The sequence below is a fragment of the Varroa jacobsoni genome, unplaced genomic scaffold (assembly GCF_002532875.2).
Source record: "Varroa jacobsoni isolate VJ856 unplaced genomic scaffold, vjacob_1.0 scaffold_949, whole genome shotgun sequence".
In the NCBI taxonomy this organism is placed as follows: domain Eukaryota; kingdom Metazoa; phylum Arthropoda; class Arachnida; order Mesostigmata; family Varroidae; genus Varroa; species Varroa jacobsoni.
Genome location: NW_019213851.1, coordinates 286,520 through 309,065, shown reverse-complemented (window position 1 = coordinate 309,065; position 22,546 = coordinate 286,520). Strand labels below are relative to the sequence as shown.

Genomic DNA, 22,546 nt, shown 5'->3' with positions numbered 1-22,546 from the left:
ATTGATATTGAATTGAACTTTTAGCACTCATATATTCATCGTCAAATATCTATTAACTCCTTCCGCTTTGTCGTTTTTTTGTTTACGAAAGATGTTCGAACGGTATTCGCTGCACTTTCATACCTTATAGTAGATAACAGGAAAAAAATTGATAATTACATCGATGTCCTTTTTGGTCATCTAGTAAAGAAGTACTTTACTTCTTTCTTTTTCGATGTACCAATTTACAATCGGTGTCTCTAACCTATAAATTGTGTTTTTGTTGACCAAGTTGACCACTGATCAATTAATAGCTTTATTAACTGGTAATGCTGGTACTGCTGCTTGATATTTACATCCAGACACCTTATAAATTAAAATAATATTGAACCCGGGTTATGTTCTTACTTTGTGCTTATATTGGTTTTTGGTCCGTACTCGAGCGACGCTGATGAACTGGGTTGGTTGAAATAAAAAAACTTTTTTGGGTAAACGAGCATGGACAATAGGTATACATATACCTTTCAAAAGACTACAAGTACCTGACTGTACTAAGGCGTAAAAAATAGCTCACAACGTTACCAAACCGTTGAAGTTCGTTTCATTTGTTTTTTTTTTTTATTAAACATGAGCAAAGCAATATCGCCATTTACGCTCTGGAAGTATTTATATAGGATGCGAATTTTATGAGCTATTCATTCTATTCCGTATACTAATTATGATCACTGTTGGCCACAACGAAATCTCTATATCATATCTTTATAAGAATCTGATGAATAGTCTAACCATTAGCTTCTAAAGGGCTCATTCATGACCCTGTTAATAGGCATTTTGCAGATACCTTCGTGAAAACGTTTTCTTGGAGGGCTGTTCTCGTCTTTTTCTGCTTTAGCGGTCGCACTATCTAAATTTAGAGCGTTCGTCACACATCAAGTTTATTGAAGTTTGAGTGGTTTTGGCCGCTAAATTGCGTGAAAAATTAAAATGCAATACAATCCCAGCCCAATTTCAAAACGACAAGGTGATTAATTTTTTCAAACAACTCATTTTCGCTATTTTTTTTTTTTTACAATGGATAACCTCAGCATTTTGTTAATAGGAAACCAATTATATACATAGAATAAACATTTAATAAAGCAGTTTTGCGAGTGACAAATTGGCAATAAAAATCTAGTTCTAAAAAATCTAAAGTTAATGGTAAGTTTCGTAGTAGTTTCGTAGTGAAATTATCCTACATTGTTCAGGAATCGCGCAACCAAAACGGCGTGACGACTCGTAGGTAAATGGAACATCTCTCCAGATTGCGAACCCCGACAACTGCAACAAATAATGTATTCCATCAAATACTTCAACGCATTTGATTTATGCACAAAGGCAAAAACAACAACAACAACAACAATGAGTCGAATAGCAACATTTGTACAACGGATGTACGTCACCGTGTACCGGAAATAGTGCATTCTAGCTGGTTCAAATCTAGGCTGTTGAATAGATGGCTTCAACAGGCCGACATAATTTAACATAGTTAATTATTGTTAAATTGTCACATGGGGGGGGGATTAAATGACGATCAGCTAACGACGGTGATAGAGTCGGTTGATAACGTTTCTGCGTTCGCTGTTGTATTTTTATACGTTATAGCATCAGGGTGATAAGGCGAAAAAGAGGGTCTTGAGGTACAGGCGCTGCTTGACGGCCTTTCGGCGAGTCATCGATGGAGCGCATTTGAACGTACAATATTAAATATTAAAGGGTATATTACGGTATAGATGCGATACGGGAGAAGTGGCTGTTCGTTCAGAAACACGGCACGGTAGTGCATGTTTGTGTCAAATGTTTCCCCTGTATAGGACTCAGTTTGTTACCTTCCTATGCACTGGCTAAGCTTTGCTTCATGCTGGGCTGTTGTTACGGTTTCATTGTGACGCTTTTAATTCGCGGGTGTCGTTCATTGTGCCGGCCAACGCAAATGCCATCCTATGTTATTGGAAAGGACAGCCGAGTGGGATATGCTGTGATAAATTAATGAAGATACCCTGCTTAAGAAATGAATGATAATAGAAGATATACACAGTGTAAATTATAGCTTATTCGTTTGGCCATTGTTGAAAATTCAGGTGCGGATCATCAGGAATGGCTAGCTAAGTTTTCCGGGAGAATATTCGTTGTGGTGATACAACTTGACAGTGAGAAGGGTTAATTGCTCCAATAGCTGAAAAACTCTTGTGGATAGCGCCGTATTACGTTTGTCATAGTAGCCTAACAGGGGCAGAGATGTATTGTGGCGTAGTTAAGCAATAACCAAACTGGAGACGAAGTAGACAGTTATGGCTAGACAAAAGGTGCCATGCATTGCCTTCTATCGAAGCATGGAACGAAGGATCATTGAATGGCCGTATGACATAGACTTTCATTTCAAGTTCAGTTTAAACATCCCAGTGGCGCGCGCTTCACCGTATGCCAGAGTCTCGCATTCGCGGCTCCCATTCAGTCATCTATATAATTTGCTTACAAGGGCTGTTCTACGGCGTTTACGTAAACTTGGCCGTTGGGTTGAATTTAAATGTAGACAGATACAACGCGGGTGGAAAGTCGTTGAGACTCTAACAAACAAACCGGAGTAGCGCAAGGAAAAAACTCGTAAGGATTGTAATTTTCAATTAATTCCAGGCACATTGAAACTTTATCGATGTAGGTACTTTGTGCATCGCAACGCGCCAATATAAAGCTATCTTCGACAAATTAAAGTGATACTTGCGTGCATGATGTACGTCTCTGGGCAAATTATGTCGAAAAAAATGTATGTTAACTTCAATTATATATTATATTTCCTTTATAAAGTTCTAATTAACCTCTTTCAATTAAAATTAATAATTTAACTTTAGGGCTTTAGCTTTCTAATATTTCTTACAGCTTCTGTACGTCGCTTATTCATCAAAAGCGAAATACAAAGCGACGGAAGAAATATTTTGATCTGTTGTTTCGTACATCGGATTCCTTTTACAATACGTTGATGCGCAGGAACATAATGCAGATGAGAGCCGTCACTGTTTCGAGCCATTAAGCGTTAACTGCACTCTAGTATTATCGTACAAATTCTGGGACATGAAACTTCCCATTGACATTCACCAGTATCTTAATCAAACTATCCAACTGACTATATATCATGTCTATGAAGTAATCCAGAAATGTATCACTTATTATACTAGCGCGACTTAACCTTCCTTCCATGCGAGGCTAAGGTGTTGTTATTTCTTTTAACTAAGGTTTAGAAAAAAAGGCGGAAAAATATATGTTTTTGATCTTCTAGTAGGGGCATACAGCTTTAATAAGCGTACATATAAGGACACACCAACAGTCTGATGGGGCTTCACGAGAACCATGAAAAAAATGAAAACGAATAGCTTTTAATAATGGCCCATTGAATAACTTGGTGTATATGCAGTCTACACTCTTCAATTCAACTTTTGTTCATTTCACATTTTAGCAAGCAAGGCGACATTACAAATTATGTAGATTCATGGCCTGCCTTCGAGTCCCTAATTCCACTATTAATAGTTATCAAAGGCATACGCAGATAAACATTGTTCGGCGAGTGTTAGGGAATATACGTATATTCGCTACGGAAGCTAGTATATCATCTGTGTAATAGTGCTGTGTATGACCAGCCGCTCCGATAGAACAAAAAAAATTCGTCATAATATGTATATTTTGGAGTACAGTGTCGTTACTTTGCTGGAACAGCGCTCCGTTCCCGTGTAATGCTTTGCTACGTTGACTATAATAATAAGAAGTTCACGGCCGATTGCGTTCACGCATGTTTGGTACAAAGTCAACCATAACAACCTTACCGTTTCCGATCGTTGCACTTCGTCGCTCATGGCATGGCTAGACTGAAATAGATCTTTTTTTCTTTCCTGATATTAGTTTTTGCCTCTGACGAGCAGTTTGAGCCAGAGCCGGATATCCGGTGTTTACGCTCTAGGTGGAAAGAGCGTGATTCCCCGTGCGAAAGATATCGATTTCGTCTTTTCGATTAGACGCAGATATTACAATCTATAGGTGGCGTTGCAATCTTACGACGTGTATGTGGGCATCTTAATTTCAAGAGGCAGGTTTGCAAGTCCAGTGACTCCGTTCATCCTTTGTCACTGCATTGAATCACTTGAACACGCGATTTTTTTTTTTAACTTAGAAGATACTGCATGCTTTTCATCGAGAAAATACGAATAATATTACTTCTTTACTGAAGCTATGCCATTTGGCTTGGCGTACCTTGTGCATTTCATGGGAAAGCCATACTTAGACTTGATTGCGCTCAACAGCCATCGTAATTTCCTTCGATATTTTAGAAACCTCACAGACCTCAGTTTTGGTAGTTTGAACGGATCAACTTGGCTTCAGTACCGGCTTTAAAGCAAAAAGGAAGTTGAAACTGTTGGAACCCTACTCTATACTATGTTCTTATTATAAGCTGAACTGTCGATATAGAAATTACCCGTTTTTACAATGTACTTAATAAGGATTTAAAGTGAAACTAAATGTGGAGATGAAGATTAACCTGAACAAGCTGCTTTCTTTTTACGATGACTACTTCATGCATTATATTGTTGAGTGAAAAAGCAAAGGCAAGTGTACACAAATCACCAGCTGGGTACTATTTTTGTATAACAATGGAAATAAACATCGAAGGCGGATATCTGTGCCCGCATAAATTGTATTGGCATGTGTATGTAGAATCGAAGACTACAAAAGAAGTATTAAAGGGGAGCATTAGACAATATATGGCTATGTCAGAAAACCATAAGAATCAACGTAACAACAAAACAACAGCAACAGTATAAAGGTGATATTGAACATTTCTCCAAATTATTTCGTTATCTCCTTCTCGCTCAATCAATTAATATGACCTTTAATAAACGACTTCGAGATAGTACTATTGCGAGCGAGCGAGCGAGCGAGCGAGCCGGAAGCGATGCTGCTACAAAAAAGGAATCTAAACGGGCAAAAACATAGCCAAGATATTGCAGTAATGGGCATTGTAAGCTATCGACAGCATACGGACACGCACCAGCGGCTCAGTGTTCACTCATGCAGCAGTGTCTCTACTTCCATTAGGCAATGTGTGTTAATTGTTTTTACATAATAAAGAAGAAATACCCGCCACTGCGATGAACATGCCAGTTTAAATATCGCATTAGTTTTTCTATCAAAAGAAAAATAGATTTCATAAATAAATAACGTTCAAACAAAAAAAAATAATGAAAACAAATTGCTTTTGGGTTTCGGCTGGTGGATCAAATTAAGTGACGACAGCCCTAGATCAATAGCAATGACATCAGCGGCTGTAACATCGAGATGCAGAAGATGAATTAAATTTACTTTCAGTAAACCTTAAAACTGTTTTGCTTAACGTCATTATGTCCATCAGACGTATCTGTTTCTGAAAACCCACTAGACGAGGCTAGACAAGGAAAGAGGAGAGCGAACTGGAAAAAGACGAGGTCGATGGGTCGAAGGCGTAAACGACGTATCAATGAACCGGCCGGTACAGCGCTTTGTGACTCCAATCGGATCTGCTCGGCAACAACTTTCGACGAGGGCTTTGTCAACCTCATCATTTTTGACAGATGCATGTCTGATGATTGCTGAAGTGCCCTCCTTCGCTTCTTTATCACCGCCGGCTATATAATACGGGTTCGCCGCGTTGACTACGCGTACACACAGCAACGACACAGTAGGTGGCGCTACTTTCCGTGATAGTGACCGTTTCTTACTCTTTGTCTTTCATGCTATTTTTTCATGTCGCTTATTATTATTATTATTATTATTATTATTATGGTAGATAGGTATCATTATTGCCTTTACGTTACTTCTGCGTTTTTCGACATTTCTCCGCGTAATGCCAACTGCGTGGCTACGGCTGTCGATGGAACGAAACGCTGAAGCTTAAATAAATAACGCCTGTTCCTGCGTCATTTTTGATATTTTATTCATCGACGTCTTTTCGCTGTCGCTTTAGAGAGCAACGCAAAGAATTATTTACTGAACGAACGGACGACTGGTCCATGATAATCGAGTTGGCCCACCTATGACAGACGGGCGATAACGCGTCGGCGTACGCACGTCTGGAGCAATGGGAGTCACAAACAATATTGAGAGAAAGAAGACAGTACGATAAAAGAACATTGAAACAATAAGTAGCTTTAGGGAAACGTGGGTAATGCTGCCATAGTGAAGCACTGCCACAAGGTCACTATCGGAAACCATTTTGTTCATAAAGCGCACAATTAGCGCAATACTGTAGGCCAAAAAATAATTATCTCGACACAGCGTGATATTGAAAACTGCAGCAACAACAAAGTAAATCGATCGGCACTAACATATTACCTCATATTTGGGCAAATTGCCACGTTGGGCATTTTTAGCCATTTTCATTAGCAGATTAACAAGGGTAATATCAAAGAGTAAATGAGTGAAAAGCATCGATTTCAATTCACTTCTCAATTCAGTCGATGAAAGTAAATTTTCGCGGCAGGCTATAGGCAAAGCCGTAACTAGTTTCAATAGTAGCGAACGTTAGTTTGTCTTAACGCAACGGAAAATGAAGAACTGAAAAAGCTATTTGTTACAATTGAAGACCCCAGATGCTGAGTGCCATTTTTTTTTTCCTATGAGGATTGTCAGTTGAAATGCCTTCAGCCGTTCAATGAACGGTATAGTAAATAAAGATGCCATTTATTTCGTGTAATTTATTATATACATTCGACGAATTGTGTGTACATATGTTTGCTAACGGTTCGCCTATTAGTGAAGGCTACGAAGGAATTCTATAAATTGGTTTAGCACCTTTTGCCTGTCGTTGCGTTTGCTGAAGACTATGGGTTAGGATGATCCTGTTCAGCTGAAAACCTATTCAACAGATTTGCTTTCTTGTAAAAGCATAAATGTTCGGTAACCTGTATATCCAGTTTACCTGTGCACCTGACCTATTGTCATTCGAAATCGTCAGGGTCATGCTGCTGTTAGAGACCAAAGGTCTGTATGCACGAGTTTTACTTATATGCGCTACAAACTCTCACGTAACTGAATTGATTTGAATGAAACGCATTGCCTACATGAAGCTCGAATAGGTTCTAAGTCGGCGAAGATTCGACTAAAAAAGTAATAGGATAGGATTCCGTAGCTTCCATTACCTAAGACGAAGAATTCAAATGCTCGCAGTCTTAATATAGGTATTTAAATTGTTGCAGCAGCTTCTTGTAAACGTGATTTTAGACAATCCGTGCGTTAAATGCCTAGACCGTGCTGCTCTCTATTGTCTCCGAGTGTAATGGTGACGTCTAATAGTAAGGTGCTGCTGATCTTAGGGGGTGGAGCCAGAACACAACCAGAGTTTGACTCTCCAGCAGAAATTTGATTGGTAGAAGGGCAACAACCGCGTAAATTATTCTTCCTCATTCTCCTCCTACATGTTCCTTCCAGTATCGTATTCTGCAGTATTCCAGAGAGGTTTGAATGAATCATTGCCAAAAGAAAAACACGAGATTGATTGTAAAACTACAACTGTTCCCTAGCTACCGTGGCTGCTCTCACGCGTTGCACGCAACAATGCCTTTTATACGATTGAGAGAAGTTCCGACACAGTGTTGACTAGCGGTACATAAACCGAACTGAACTAGATTGATGCGATCAGACCGATCAATAGAAATTTGCCCCCCCCGGTAAAGCGATGCTGCCCCATGCTGATATCGTGAAAATATCGTATCAGACAAACACAGACATTTGGCTTTAATTGTTTCTGTAATAAAAATTGTCACATCGAGTCCCTGATAAAACACAGACAGGTTTGTCGACACATTTCTCTTTCTTAACTTCCCATTGCGTTTTGCCCTTGCAGGGGTGATCTATGCTAGGTCTCTGCCCTCCAGTCATTATGCAGCATCAAGCTTCAATCACGACCCTTAGCGTGTGCCTTCGTTTTATGTCGGTTTAAGGAACGGCGGAGGAACATCGGTTAATGCTTATGACGGCAATATACAAAACGGTACAAGCAGATGCCAAATTTATGTGCGTATTTGTTATGCCGATTCTGCAGATAGCAACGAATAGGTCTGGTCGGCGACCTTAGCCTAACGGCCATAACTATAGATTACCATTAATGTCAATACTGTGCTGATATGATGCGGCCTGTCAACGTAAAGATAAGTGCCAATCGATCTTGTTCGTAAGCTTGAAGAGAGACAACGAGTAGTTTGCTATTCTGCTGTCGACGGTAAAACTTCGATTATCAGACTCGTCATCTGCGTGCTTGCGGCCTTTGTCCAGAGGCAACGTTTTCAGCGACTGATGATGCTAGATGACAGGTACTGCTTAACACCCTGTCGCTCAGTAGTTGTAATTGTCAACGACGACAACACTCTACTGCTCATTGTGTCAGATGGCGCGGAGCAACGAATCGGTAAAAAACCATAGGCCCAGCAGGTCGGTCCATAGACGATCGAGTATTTAACATGCAGCGTTGTCAATCGAGAAACGTTGGCGGCAGCCGGTTGCATGAACTCGACGGTCCCTGCATACAACATACATCATCCAGTCATCGATGTTGCTGTTACCGGCGAAAAGGTAGAAAACACAATGACCGGACACTGCTTTCTAGAGCAATGTCGGGAAAAACGATAACTGTTGTTCAGCGGAGGAAAATTAGCGAAATTATCCATCGGCCTTGCTTTTCCGGTGGATTCTTCGAAAGTTGCTAATTGAATAGAGAAAGAAAAAAACAAAAGAGTGAACGGGTAAGCAAACATGAAATCTATAATGCAAGCAGAACCGGTACTAGTATTCGTTCATATAACATTAACTGCATGAAGAGCTTACGAACTTATGGTGCGCAGTCCTTGCTGAATTGATTGGGTAAATACGGTCTAGACAGAAACAGCAAGAGGTGAGATCCTCTTCACATCAATTTTGTCTCATAATAGTTTTTCAGGAAAAGATGTAAGAATATCCTGCCATATAAAACGTGATCCTATGTCCAAACTAGAAACATGAAGTACGCCTTTAAGGCTTTTTATTTTAATAGCATCATTACTGTATACCTTCACACACACACACACACACAATATATATATATATATATATATATCCATATATATACCCCCAAGATTGAAGACGGGAAGAGTATCGTCATAGGACAAATTGTGAACAACACCCGATATGGCCAGTGACTCTGACAGATCGGATGATTTACGGAAGTTAGCTGAACAGAGAAACTTGCTGTGATGAAGTGGTGGCTTTACGTACCGTTTAGTTGATTTAGCATGCATAAACACCTGCGCAATTGGCGTTCAAATAAATGTAGTGATAAAGAGGTGGATCCATTCCCTTACTCCCTCAGCACCGATCAGTAGTTACTGGTGGCTACATCACAATATTCACTGACTTGTGGCGGAATTATTACTGCCACATCCACCTGAAATGCAGCGCCATTACTCTTCTATTGGCCATATGTTCCTTGGATTGTTTTTTTTTTTGCAAAGTCAATAGGAACAGCTAGTATCTGACTAAACAAGAAAAATCGAGCACAGACCATGGGCATACGTGCGAGCACATCTAAGTTAGAGCCACAATGCATGATAGAATACTACTGCAGGCACCGCCGATTGTCAAATATATATATACATTAACATAAAGTGTATAATGGGCTACACTGTATGACCCCCTCGCGTCCCCTCTCTACCCGCGCCGCCAATTAGTTCCCTAGTGCCAGTTGGAACCGAAGCAGGAAAACCTATCGGCGGATAAATTAAAAGCTTGACGGGTTCTAATAACAGTAACAGGGCCACTCCTATTGTCGCATCGTTTTTTGCCCTCATTAACCCGAGGCGGAACAATAAATAAGCAGAATTTAGGAATAGGAGAATTACTCTGCAAATAGGCCGAGCCGTTATATAATATAAGGAATTACGGGTAAGTATTTTTTTTTTTTAGAAAGCTTATAAAAGCGGAGTTACTGGAGGGATAGTGACTAAACATGCACAGGGTATTGTTAACTACTACGTTTCAAGTCTTAACGTTTAAAACAAATCATAAATTAATTACTCTATGTTTCGTTTGATTTGCATTAAACCCAATTAACCCATTTTTAGAATAGACGTAGCTGTCCAATGACAGAATGATGCGATCAACTGTTTTTACATGGTCTTTATTTTCTCTTCTATACTCACCTGGCAGGTGTTTGTGTTGTTTTGCACTAATTGGTCCGAGGCCGGAAATGTTTGGCCTATTTATCAGTAAGCTTATCTAGTTACAGTTTTATGTGAGCATTTTAAAAATGCGCCCGAATATCATCTTTAGTCACCTCAAATTGTTGCCGATGTCCGCTTGTGAATGCAACTATAAAAATATAAAATTGAATCTCTCTAGATTTCCGATAATACTCTTCAAACCCTCTAAAATGACTTGTGTAAAATTTCTACACTGGAGCATTTATCACTGTACAAGCATTATTTATTGAGCATTTATTTTTTCTTCTTTTTCGCTCCGAATATGGCGTATCAAGAGGAAGCTTTTGCAGAGCCCGTTACATATATACATACACGTACGTTTTTTAGGTGTACTCTTGCTTAAAACGTAGAGTTTTTCCCATTTCGTATAAATATAAACAAATGATCGTCGCGGTGACTTTCTCAAAATTTACAGTAGTTGATATTTACTATAAAATGCGATGTAAATCGGTGCAGCTGGTACAGCGAAAGTTACTGAGTTCGATTGTGATTTTCTGTATTTTTAACCTAGATTTTTATCGTCATACAACTGCAAAGTTGCTGAGGCAATAGGGCAGAGATTTCTGACTGTTATCGTGATAAGCATCAATTACTAACGGGTATTACTAGCAGCTGCTTTGTATTCGCCTACTCTGCACCATTGCTTTTTACGGCCACATTTCAATGTGAATCAGTGTGATCTGTATCCGACGTCCGATACGGCCAGGTTTATATATCTCAGATTCTCACCGGATTATTTTTCATTCGAGTGTGCAGAGCTGTTTATAACTGAATCAATATTGACGATCTACCCCAATTCAAAAATGATTGAATGGCTGATAAATGACAAAGTCTTAAGAAAAAAAGTAAGAACATCTGTCGTCGATAAATACCGTGTGGTGCAATTCAATTAGCAAATGGGACAAGGCAAAATGTACCGCAGCATCGTTGCTTCTGTTCGACAGATTCGCCTTTGACTATATATATATATATATATTCTGGCCGGGTAAACTTAAGTCAAACGTGCGTGAGTGGGAGTTTTTGGAGTCCACTGAACGTATCAACATGCCTATATCTAATTGGCGATAGATGATTTAAAAACATACCTTGAACTTGCTACGTATGACATAGCTACGCTGCTTGCGTAAGCACACTAGTCACAAGACAAAAGAACACAGGCTGCCCTTATCGTTCGAGTTCTTCGACCGCTATCGTCATCAGGTGTTTTGTCAAGCGTCTGGCTTCTAACACAAATATACCTATGCTCGGATTCACACCTAACCCTCAGCGTGCCCCAAAGATTAGTAGAGAAACACGTTACCCACCAAGCTATCATGGGGTCATTTATGCATAGTCCAATTTGGTCAAACTAGACCTTTTGCGCACCTACAACTCATTAAAGTATAGCGTGTTCTATGTAGAAAGAGCTGAATAAACGCTCCTTTTGTTAAGACCTGCTTAATCCAATGCAGTGACCCTATACGACAATTAAAAATTGTGCCCTTTGTCATGCAAACTGTAACCGAGTGATATTCAGGACAATGCAATGTTCATCATAATAGCTTAAGCGCTTGCTTCTTTTGCAGACATTCGTATATGAACTTGAAAAAGGCCTAATTGTCGTATTCTTAACGTGCGCGTTTTACCGCGAAACAAAGATTTAAAAATACAACACTTATTCATTTATACTCGAGTATCTTTGATTCTAGTTATGTTATCGTCTAGTTTAGCGCAACGATGCCTCGCCGTGAATCGAAGACAAAACACAATTAGTAGGTTTTTTCATTTAGTATTTCCTACATAAACATGCCGTATTGGACGGTATCGACTCTCAGACACAACATTCAGAAGGTCCCAGTTTTATCCGAAACTAATCCCATATAGAATGGTGACTGTGTTATGAGGTGGCAATAAAAGAAGCGGGCCGTTGCATCAAGGTCGAATTGGGCAGTTGGAATTGCACTCAATATTTGGTAAAGCTGCTCTATATAGTGACCGTAATCAGATCTGTGTTTCCTGCCGCTAAATGAACGCGCCACTTTAACCATTTCTAACAGACATTCAGGGACGAAGCGGTGTATCGGTAAAATGACAATACAAGATTAGCCGTCAAATAGACCTCCAACATACGCATATAGATTGCGTTAACGCTATTGATCAGATAAGACACAGGCAAGATCAGCAAGAATTCGCAGTAAGATCAGGCACCTATTCCAATGAACTAGAACAGTGACGGATACGTACTTCTGATTACGGTCCATTTAGGACAAATTCATGCCGCGGATGGACGTACGCCGAGCTGACTCGTACGCAATACTTTATGTACGACTGCATACAACGCGTGCGTAGCTAAATCTTGTCGCCTGTTTTCTAATTCTGTGTTTAGAATCGTGTACCTGCTTAAAATTTTTCGCTTCTAATAGTCCAGCTCTTCGAATCGAGAGTCAATTCCCTTAGCAGGCCTTTCGCTACAATGGCCAGCGTGGCTAGAAACTTCTACCAAGGATACACAGTAGAACACACTTAAGGGCCCGTCTATAATTTATAACGGCTTCTTCCGATGTTCGTCTCGGTCTTCTCTACTTCGTAAAGAAGAGCGCTTTAAATGTTTATTGATTGTATATCTGGCAACGAAGCCACGCGAACAATTGAAATGAAATTTCGTTCCCTTGTGTGTATTCGTTCTACCGCGCGCAGAATTCGACTCTGGCAGGATAACGACCGTCACGAAAGTGCACAATCTATCGCATATTCCTCATACAACTATACAACGATACGGTCCACTAGACGGAAAACGCGAAATTGGTTCACGAGCTGATATCTGCAGGCAAGCAATTCCTTCAAAACTTCAACAATCGAGTCCAGCAGCCAAACGAACACGAAGATGCTACGCCATTCCGACAGGGTGAACCGCTATGATGAGCCGAAGGAGTGACAATACAGCTTCATCCTATCCGGTCGGGAGCTCTCGGCCGTTACGAACTGTCGTAGGCGCTTTAATATCCCCATAGACACAAAATCGACCACATCTGAATATTATTAGAAAAATCTAAGAATAGCCAATGGTGAAAATGCCTGATTCAAATGAAACGCAGAAGTTTCGGTTGTTTGAAACGTCCCAGAAATAGCATGAGTTCTTCCAATCTTCTAGATTTTCCTGCGTATTTGCAAAATGATTTTTTTTATTTTTAAAAATTGGATTATCACTTGTATATACATATATATGTATATATATATAGCGCACACACACTAGTATGCGAGCGACTAAAAATGCATAGAAAACAATCCGCATCTATAGTTAGTGTTGAATGAAAGGCACTATCTAAAGTGGAACGTCGGTCAATCAAGTGAAAAAGACTTGAACCCTACATCAGGTACTCGATGCACTAATCTTGTTTAGATATTATGTCTCAGAGCAGACGTTATGGCCTAGAAATTGTCTAGAATTTGGCATACTTAGCTGACGTGATCTGCACTTACTACAATTTGTCTTACCATTTGGAGACATTCCAATGAATCTGTGGAATAGAAACTCCAATAAATTAACTTACCTCACATGAAGTTGACAACCGACTTCTAATTCATTGGCAGTGTAGCGCGTAACGTGTCATAAAAAGGGCATTTCGCCGATACATCTGTGTTCTTCAGTGTAATTCATATTACAAAGGTCAGAAAGGTCTAAGACAGCTTTTTAATTCATTTACGCTTAGCGTACAGCGTATTTATAGTGGTGGCTCAATATTATTGTGCTTGCTTCAAGCACCAGCTAGTATTACGTAACTTCTTAATGTACGCTATGAGTTTCTATAACAACTTTCCTCACTGAGCAGAAACGATCTCCGTCATGCCCTTCCTTCATCACCTGCCAACCGTCGACCTGCCCCATCAAAGCGTCGATGATTAGGAAGCTTTTCAGAAAAGACCCGTGAATGCTATAGCTTACAAATGTTGACTTTTTACTAATTTTTTAAATGACGGCCATCGCTCGAATATTTGCGTGATGTCTTTGGCTAAATTCTTCTTTATCTAACGAGATAATGGCTCTGAATATTAAGACTGGCATTTTGTAACGGTATGTGTTCTCTGCAGCGCTAGCTTACGGCTATTCGATACAGAAAATTTATAAGATCTGATATTCTGATCTTACGCAGAGCGCCAGTACCGGCATTACAGACTCAGAGATTACAGAGGGAGATACCGCAAGGTTAGTGATTGATAATCTCGATAGTAATAAACTCAACTGTGCAAGTCTAGCTTCATTCTCGATTCATATGGGGTAGACATCGCCCCCGGGAGACGTCGGCTCGTTTGTGAAGTGCATAAACTCTTCATAAAAAATGCCTTAAATGCCAAAAAAAAACTAAGCCAAGACTACAAAGTCCACCCTTGTGCTTAAATCAAGAATTGGTTATCGGCTAGATACGTACGGTCACTTAATGACGCGATCCGTCATGAGGCTGTAGCTAACAGTAATTGGCAAATCCAGGTGCAGATTTCAGACGGTAGCAGAAAAGTAAAACACTTAACTGGAACTATGAATAAAAATAGCTTGAAACACTGACATAAAATAAGGGAGCAGCTTTCTGTGTTACTTTTACTAGACCAATCTAAACGCTCGCCAAATTCTTTATTAGACGCTTACTAGTGAGTCTGTGGAATGAATTTGGAAATAAAACAGTCGCTGAAGTATTCTGAAGGAGCGATTCTTAAATGAAGAAAATAATCATGTGTGGCAAATTAAATTGTACTCCATCTATCGGTCATAACTATTAAGCTTTGGAATAGTTGTTGGATATATTAGGATGGTCTGTCACATGGTACTGAAGTATAGTGGTTCTGCGAAAGAATCGCACAGACAAAGCGGCCTTTTATTTTTGACTTCTGATTATACTGTGTTGTTCTGGGTTTGTTTGAGGAAGCATTCTAGAGCCTGAGAGCATCTAAGTGAGAAAAAAGTTATTTACGTTAGGCAAATGAAGAAAAAAAAGAACTATCAGATTTGACTAGGTGCAGCGAAGACAACTGTTGACCCGAACTACTATACAAGCGAATACAATACGAGAGGGGCCTCAATCGACCTCTACGTACTACGGAATCTGTTACCGATAACAAATGACGGCTGTTCCTCGTTACTAAATGTAATGGAAGGTTATATCTCGCATAGAAAAGCAGCTAGCAAGCGAATAATTTCTAGACTTCTCTTTACGATATCAAAGAATAATTGGCTCCAGATTTGGGTTTAGATACCTTTTCTTTAACTACTTGGGCCTCGTATGGAAGACGACGACATGTTTACGTGCACTTCACTTAATGTTTGCTAGTTGTAACAGGTTGAGGTGTGAAAGATCTAGCCCTGTACGCATTTTGCAACCCAGTTGAGGGTTAACAAAGATCAGCTCGACTGTATTTCTAACTTCGCTAGTAGCATATATAGGTATAGCTTATACTATTCGTCATCTTACAATTTAGGTACTGGGACTCAACGGTTCGCCACTTACTCCCGATGCGTTCATTGTTATCGTTGTCGCTGAAGCAAACGTCATTATCGTACCGTTAATATACCGTTATCACGTTTACAGTTTCGTTTCGTTTCTCTTATAGTATTCTTCTGCTGCGAAATAGCGTAGCGCATATATGCCCGCTGTACCGCGACGTTTTGCCAGCGGTCTCGGTAGTGCCCCGCTGTTGGCCAGTTTTTTCTTCCCTTTCCGAGAAGGGCGAGGAGAGAGGCAGGTGTCCCTTTCCATTTCTGTCGCTGTTCGATTTGGCGTTTTTCTGATCTGAGCCAGCCGTTAAGATTTCGTCGTTCGACGTTGTCGCTTTGAGCTACCGAAAAACGTCTGACAGTTCGACTTCTGCTGTGGTGGTTGTGACCGTGCTTGTGTGTGGGCAAACGCGCGGCGTTCGGTACTAGTAAAATAGAAAAAAGAAAAACAGTGGTGTTCGTTACATTTAGGTTGTTACGTTTTGCCAATGGTATCTCGCCATCGTAGAGGATCAGTAAGATTGAATAAAACCGCCATCTTTGTTGCTAAATTGGATACATTTCATCCCGGTCGACTGCGCTTTTAAAGATACTTCTTGAAAAGACATCGCCGAAATTGGTTGCCATAAAAGCACTGGAGACGTGGTCGCCATCTACTTCCGCACGCAATATAGACTTTAGCTGCAAGCTATACTACAGCAGTTGCTACTCGGTCTAATGTTCTATTTCTACTATTGAGTGCTTTGGGGAGCGTTGCGAGGGGTCCGTTCAGTCCTGGGCGGTACCTGTGAGATGTGAACAGTTTCCGAGATAGAACAGTATAAAGACATATTCGCTTGCAATCGTTGCCAGTGGACTAGATTGTGGTGCTCAGACGAAAGCCGACTGCCGGCGATAAAACGTCGAGTGGATGATTGACAACGTGCTCTATGAGCAGCAGCCGAAGCGTACTGCCAGCTTACTAAAGAAAGGTAAAAACAAACAGCGGATTAAATTCATATACAGGATTATAGAGTAAATGTATTGCTATTTCGCTTCAAGTTACCTGTGTGGTCAAGCCATTAAGATTCGCGAAGGTACCGCCATCGTATCTGTAGCAACCGTTGTCCAATAAAAACACACGAATTGATAATGACGGCAAAGCAACTGAAATGCTTCTCGATTAGGAACTATAGCAGAACCGTTTCTACCGAATACATACATGATACAAATCCATCCTTGAGAATATCAGTGTTTATAGTACGTGATTGAGGGACTTTTGTTGTATGAAGATCTATGATTGTATTCGCTTCTAAATAAGGTCCAGTTTTGAGGTTGCCATGCCCGTGATGTTCGTGTATACACTACTACTTCAAGGCTGATTAAGCACGATGAAAAAGACGCTGTTAAGGTCTGTGCAGGTTTCCCGATTGACAAGCCCTGATTTAATAGAGAGTATTCATTGCACTACCTGGCCATTCGGTTTCACGCCTGACTGACATCTGTGCCTCATACCGTGCCCACACAGTAACACGTCGATCGCTCCTGTGCTAAGGCAAAGATATCGTCCTGTTTTTCTGCCGACAGCAGATGTGACATGCTACTTAGGACTTTGCGTTCCAGTTCGGAACCGTACGGATATAATCTGCGAGACAAGTAGATAGGTTTAGCGATCTCTTGACGCATCCGGTCACCTGGGCTTAACTTAACGGGTGCTAATGTTACGCATGTAGCCATGGTACTTCAACCATCTGGAGAACAAACACGAACAGAAGAAGAATCCGACTTGCGTGTTAGTCTAACGGTCGATGTGCTAAACGTATATTAGGATCGTTTAAAAAGCATTATAGATGTACACCCGTCGTTGAATTATGCCGCATATGCATAAGATCAATGTAGGAACAAGGGCGGACCTTAATCAGATGAAGTGTAGCTTGGACCGCTTAACGTACCGGTAGAAATGTTCTATAAACTTTGGTAGAAAAAAAAGGCTTTGATAAATATTGGAACTGTCATCTCTTACCGTTTTACTTGAACAAAAAAAAACATCGTACGGCTCCTATAAACGCTTATTCATATAAAATTAACGATAAGGTACTGAATAGCACATACTGACGCATTTATCTACACATCGAGAATCGATGATTGAATGATTCAGTGTCCTTAATCTATATGATGCCATGATAACATATTATCGAAAGATCTATAGATTGTCGTCTATACGTTTTGGTAGGTTCAAGATTATACGCTACAGAAATCCGCTCAGATATGATAAAAATAATCATTGAAGATGAATTGCATTAGTTTCGTGGCCACCTATGTTTAGTAAATTCTGCGTGATGTTTGCTTTGCGATATATTACGTATTTAACGCGCATCGGTTTGAAAAAACCTTCATTGATCGACTCTCCTCAGTGAGGAGAAATAGTCTTTAGTGGCCGTTGAAAACATCAGTGAGGCCCAATACATCGTCAAACGACGATGTGGGCCCTTAGCTCGGATCAGCTGAGGCGCTTTATATATATTGCTAACTAAAATAAAGTGGAGGGCTGACAAGTGTGGTTAAAATGAAATGTAATGGGGCGTGGAGACAAATAGTTACTATTACAACCAGGAATCAGGGGAGAAATGCAATGATTGCGGCTCGTAATCATGTGGGAAACACATAGCGACAGCGCGAGCCTTTCAATGGCGTCATTTTTATGGTCTCTCATTTCTTTAATTTTTTATGTCGTTTGCGAGAGAGAGGGAGAGTGAAAAAGTATTCCAACAGTATCCCTGGAAAATTTTTTTCCCGCTCATCTTTTTATCATTGTCCATCGAAGCCGGGCTTAGGGATTTGTCTTCTGGGTCATAATCGTAGGCATAAGAGAACTAGGTAATTTAATAATGGGTCAAGCCCGAAATAAAAAGGATGCCACCCCAATCCTCATTAGTTCGAACGGTCTTTTAGCTAATCTGTTCGGTAGTTCGTACCGTCTGTAGCGATCGTAGTAACGTAGCTATGGGTAGGGGTTTGCGTATGTTTCAAGCGCATCGATCGTGGAGGATTTCGATGCTGTCAAACACTTCAGCATTAAGACGACATTGCTACCGGTTTTTGTGATTCTCGTCATTGTTATTATGAAGTAAACCCTTCCACCGCTAAAGACGACGGCAATTAATTGAATGACGGGAATGAACCAAATGAGTTAGTGGCGTAACCAATCGCGCAACCTAGGAAAATTTCCGAAATTGGAAGAGCGTCAACCTGACAACGAGATGGAATAATCAGCGATGTGGATTCGTTAACATTGTAAAGCATTAATTGGTAAACTTACGATTAGGAGGATGGAGGATGATAAACTCGATAAACGTCTCGTTCTAGGGGAAAATAAGATTCATATAGATATTTACATGGCGAATGTTTATACGAAAAGGAGTAGCAGCCTTTATTACGCTTCTCGGTTGATAACTGACACTTAATCAGCTAGACAAGAGCTAGTCAACAAACAAACTAGGATATCCTCGTGAAACTAAAACACTACATAAGTCCACCATGTGTACCTTTCCGTGGCGTACATAGAACCGGATGAAGTGATTCTAATAAGGAATCAAATCCCTGGAGCGTTGGCGTCGGTGAACCAAAAAGGTCACAGACAACTCAAATACAAATTAATAGTTTTAAGATCAAAGTAAGAACATGAAGATTATTTGTTCAATTATGTATATAATATTTTGTTAGTGATATATATACAACATATATGTATATAGGTACCCGTTCGTATCGTGCAGCTTTAAGTGACTGGCGAACTCATTAGTATTTCGTACATGTCTGATGAAAAGGTGCGGACTAATCCAACGGAACCGGTGAAAACCTTTTTCTTCATTTATGTCCAATAGATATTTATAATTTCTCTTTTGTACTGAGATCAATGTGCCCCTGCTTGCAAGTTGACAAACAATTCTATTTGCCTGCCAGGGCATTTAATGTAGCCAGTCAACTGTCGAGTCGGTCGTTCACTTTTTAACCAAACGTACACAAAATAAAGCGTTTTGAAATTTTATTACTGTTTTGATAAAGATAATTGCTAATAGCTTTATTGGATAGCAGGCCGACTTCGGCAACGTATTTTACGGCGGCAACGGCCGCTATCCAATAATGACCATAGAAATACTTACTGATTTATGAAACAGTTAGACGTTGCAGATGAAATCAACATTGTGAAGTTCATTGACATATTTTAAGAGTTTATAGTTTTTAAATGGATCAAGTCTCGTTGCCAGTTCGCTCAGTACATAATCGTCTGGTCAGCTCTCCCGAAAGAGTAGACAAACCTTCCCACGACAAGATCTCCCTCGTGTCGCCATGTGTAGTTTTATCTCATCTTCGACAGCGTAACTGTACGCGAGAAACACAAATCGGATGTTAACGGCCCTGACCAACTGGTCACGCACGTACAGGCATATGTTGGCCAGTGCAGCTCTGTTATTATAGGAGTTTCAATATAGCAAAAATGGTACGTGAAGTGAGACGAGCACAAAAAACCTCACCCTGCAGGTATCTCTATCAGTAAACAAAGCTATTGGAGTAATATTCATTCTATATAAATGTCGCATTTGGGTTTCCGTTTCGTCCTTAAGACCGATCCAACCCTGCTAATGCCATCGGTAGACATGACATTTTTCAACTATTGTTAAACCAGCAAGAGATCTGTAAATACCATATTATAGAATCATATAGCAAACAATAGATTATGCCCCAATGCGGCTCAGCGATTGCCCTTTTTCCCCGTCGAATGGCAGTAAATAGCGCTCGAATACTGAAGTTCATGTGGTGGTAATCATTCGTGGACACTGTTGTAGCATGTACCATACATCGTCAACAGCATGCAGCTTCGACCTGAATTCAACTAGTGGCAGCCATATACCGATCGATCCAGTCTGTATTTAATTGTCATCAATCAAACTATGAACGGATGGATGGGATTTTGTTCGTTGTTGGACCATGTGGAAACGAAATTTTGCGGTATTTACCTATCACTTCGTCTGCTAGGCTTATAGAAAAGTATATAGTAAATATTATTGATAGACTGTCGTATGAGCAAAAATGAAAACTATTGATATATAATAATGTTGATGGTGTTCACCTTTCTTCATATAGCAGTAGGATTATGCGTGCATCACCGATTGCAATCGAATCAAGTGGTGATGACGCTTCCTTCCTGTTTATGTTTTCTGTGCTAGTTATCTAAGTGGCTGTTCTGAAATTGTCAATTCATTTATATCATATATCAAATAAAGTTACGATTCAACAGCTAAACAGATTTCAGGACATACAGAGCATCGATCTTTACTAAAATCAGTCTTCGAGAAATGCAACTGAACGATGTCGTAGCTGGAGCAGCAACTATGATACCATTGAAAGTGGTGCCCGTACACCCACAAAACGTAACTGGTTTGAATGCAGATATAAGTTTTTCCCAACTGCAACTTTAAACATCGTTGAATAAATGCCTGTAACGCAAGACATTGCATCAGGTGTATACGTGCGTGACCAAAAAATACCGTTAAGCGAACAACGTGTCTGGATCATAGCCCCCAACGGAGCTGTTGGCGATCTGAAAACTCCATTGACAAACACGAGATTAAGGCCATCACTAATCGGTTCTGTCCAAAAAACAAGTTCATGTTTCAGAAGAAAAAGTCAGGTACAGCGGCGAGTGCAGAGAGTTTCACTCAGATGGATCGGTGAATACCCTAGGAACTTGCGAAGGCTCTTGAGGTCGTAAAAGTCAAGTTCAAACGAAAACGTTTTAGCGGCTATTCGTCAAAGCTGACGCAGTGGGTATTCGCCTTTCATAGCCTGCATAGAACACACACAGTTCTGTCGACAAATTGGGCGCTCGGCGTAGAAGTTTAAACGAGAACGAATTAAACAGAAGGATGCGTTGACTTATCGTTCTGCGTTCCTACTGAAAGGGAACAGAGCAAGTCGATTTAAATAGGTCTTTAAATAGAACAGATGCGGCGGACTTAAAGTACGCCTATTAGAATGCTTCTGTCCTTAGTCTATGTTAGTGTTTGACACGGGGGTCCGTTACGGCTGATGGGTCCACAGAATCTTAACAGATTATCTATATCGGCGAAGCTAAGTTGCATTTTCAACTGCCAGCTAACCGTAGGCCTCATCTGGCTACGATATAAGTTTACTCCATCTATGAAACGTTATTTCTATGTATTGTCATCCTTATTGAGCTGACAAAAGTTTACCCTAACTTGTGCTAATGGCGTTACGTTCTGTCCTCAGAGGAAGTGGAAAAAATCCAAATGACACGTTAGCAAGAAAGCTAGCTGCATTATACAAGCACATTCCAATCTGAGAGAAACAATTACCTGGTAGAACATGATTAGTGTCAAACACAAAATTACTATCCAGGATACTGGCCAATACATATAATACGCATACGCGATGAGATCTGTTAAGTGTCACGACACATATAAAACTCGAAAGCGCTGTCTGTCAAGGCTAGTCAAGTCAACTGCAAAAAAATACTATTCAGTAAACTTCGCTCCATTTTATCGTGGTAATCTATTGCCACGCATAGCAAAGCCGACATATCTGCCGAAATTAGCAGACGAATTTACATCTCACCAAACGTTTGTGTACAGCCTTGCAAGCCAGCATCCATATCCGTGTGTGCTTACATATAGAGCATTATTCGAGTTTAATCGAGTATAGTGGTAAGTACTGAAGAAACGAAAGTAGCCCTACCTGCCTGCCTGCCTGCCTGCCACAGGACACTTAAGACTGGCCATCCCGATTTGGCCATACGACAGCTTTGCTAAAAGGGGGACAT

General features: G+C 40.3%; 1 protein-coding gene and 1 long non-coding RNA gene across 2 annotated transcripts in view; one reads left to right on the top strand and one right to left on the bottom strand.

Annotated features, from left to right (window-relative positions):
* Nucleotides 1–7,749: 7,749 nt before the first annotated feature.
* Nucleotides 7,750–9,901, bottom strand: LOC147752840 (uncharacterized). Its single transcript, XR_015312993.1, has 2 exons — nucleotides 9,283–9,901; nucleotides 7,750–8,734 (listed from the first exon to the last, which is right to left on the bottom strand). It is a non-coding gene; the product is annotated as an uncharacterized LOC147752840 (long non-coding RNA).
* Nucleotides 9,902–16,032: 6,131 nt separating this feature from the next.
* The window catches only part of LOC111265259 (uncharacterized), a 102,206-nt gene continuing 95,692 nt past the window's right edge, over nucleotides 16,033–22,546 (top strand). Inside the window, exon 1 of the mRNA XM_022841768.2 lies at nucleotides 16,033–16,700. Coding sequence (XP_022697503.1) covers nucleotides 16,640–16,700 — 61 coding nt within the window. The 5' untranslated portion in view covers nucleotides 16,033–16,639. The remainder of the gene's footprint in view (nucleotides 16,701–22,546) is intronic.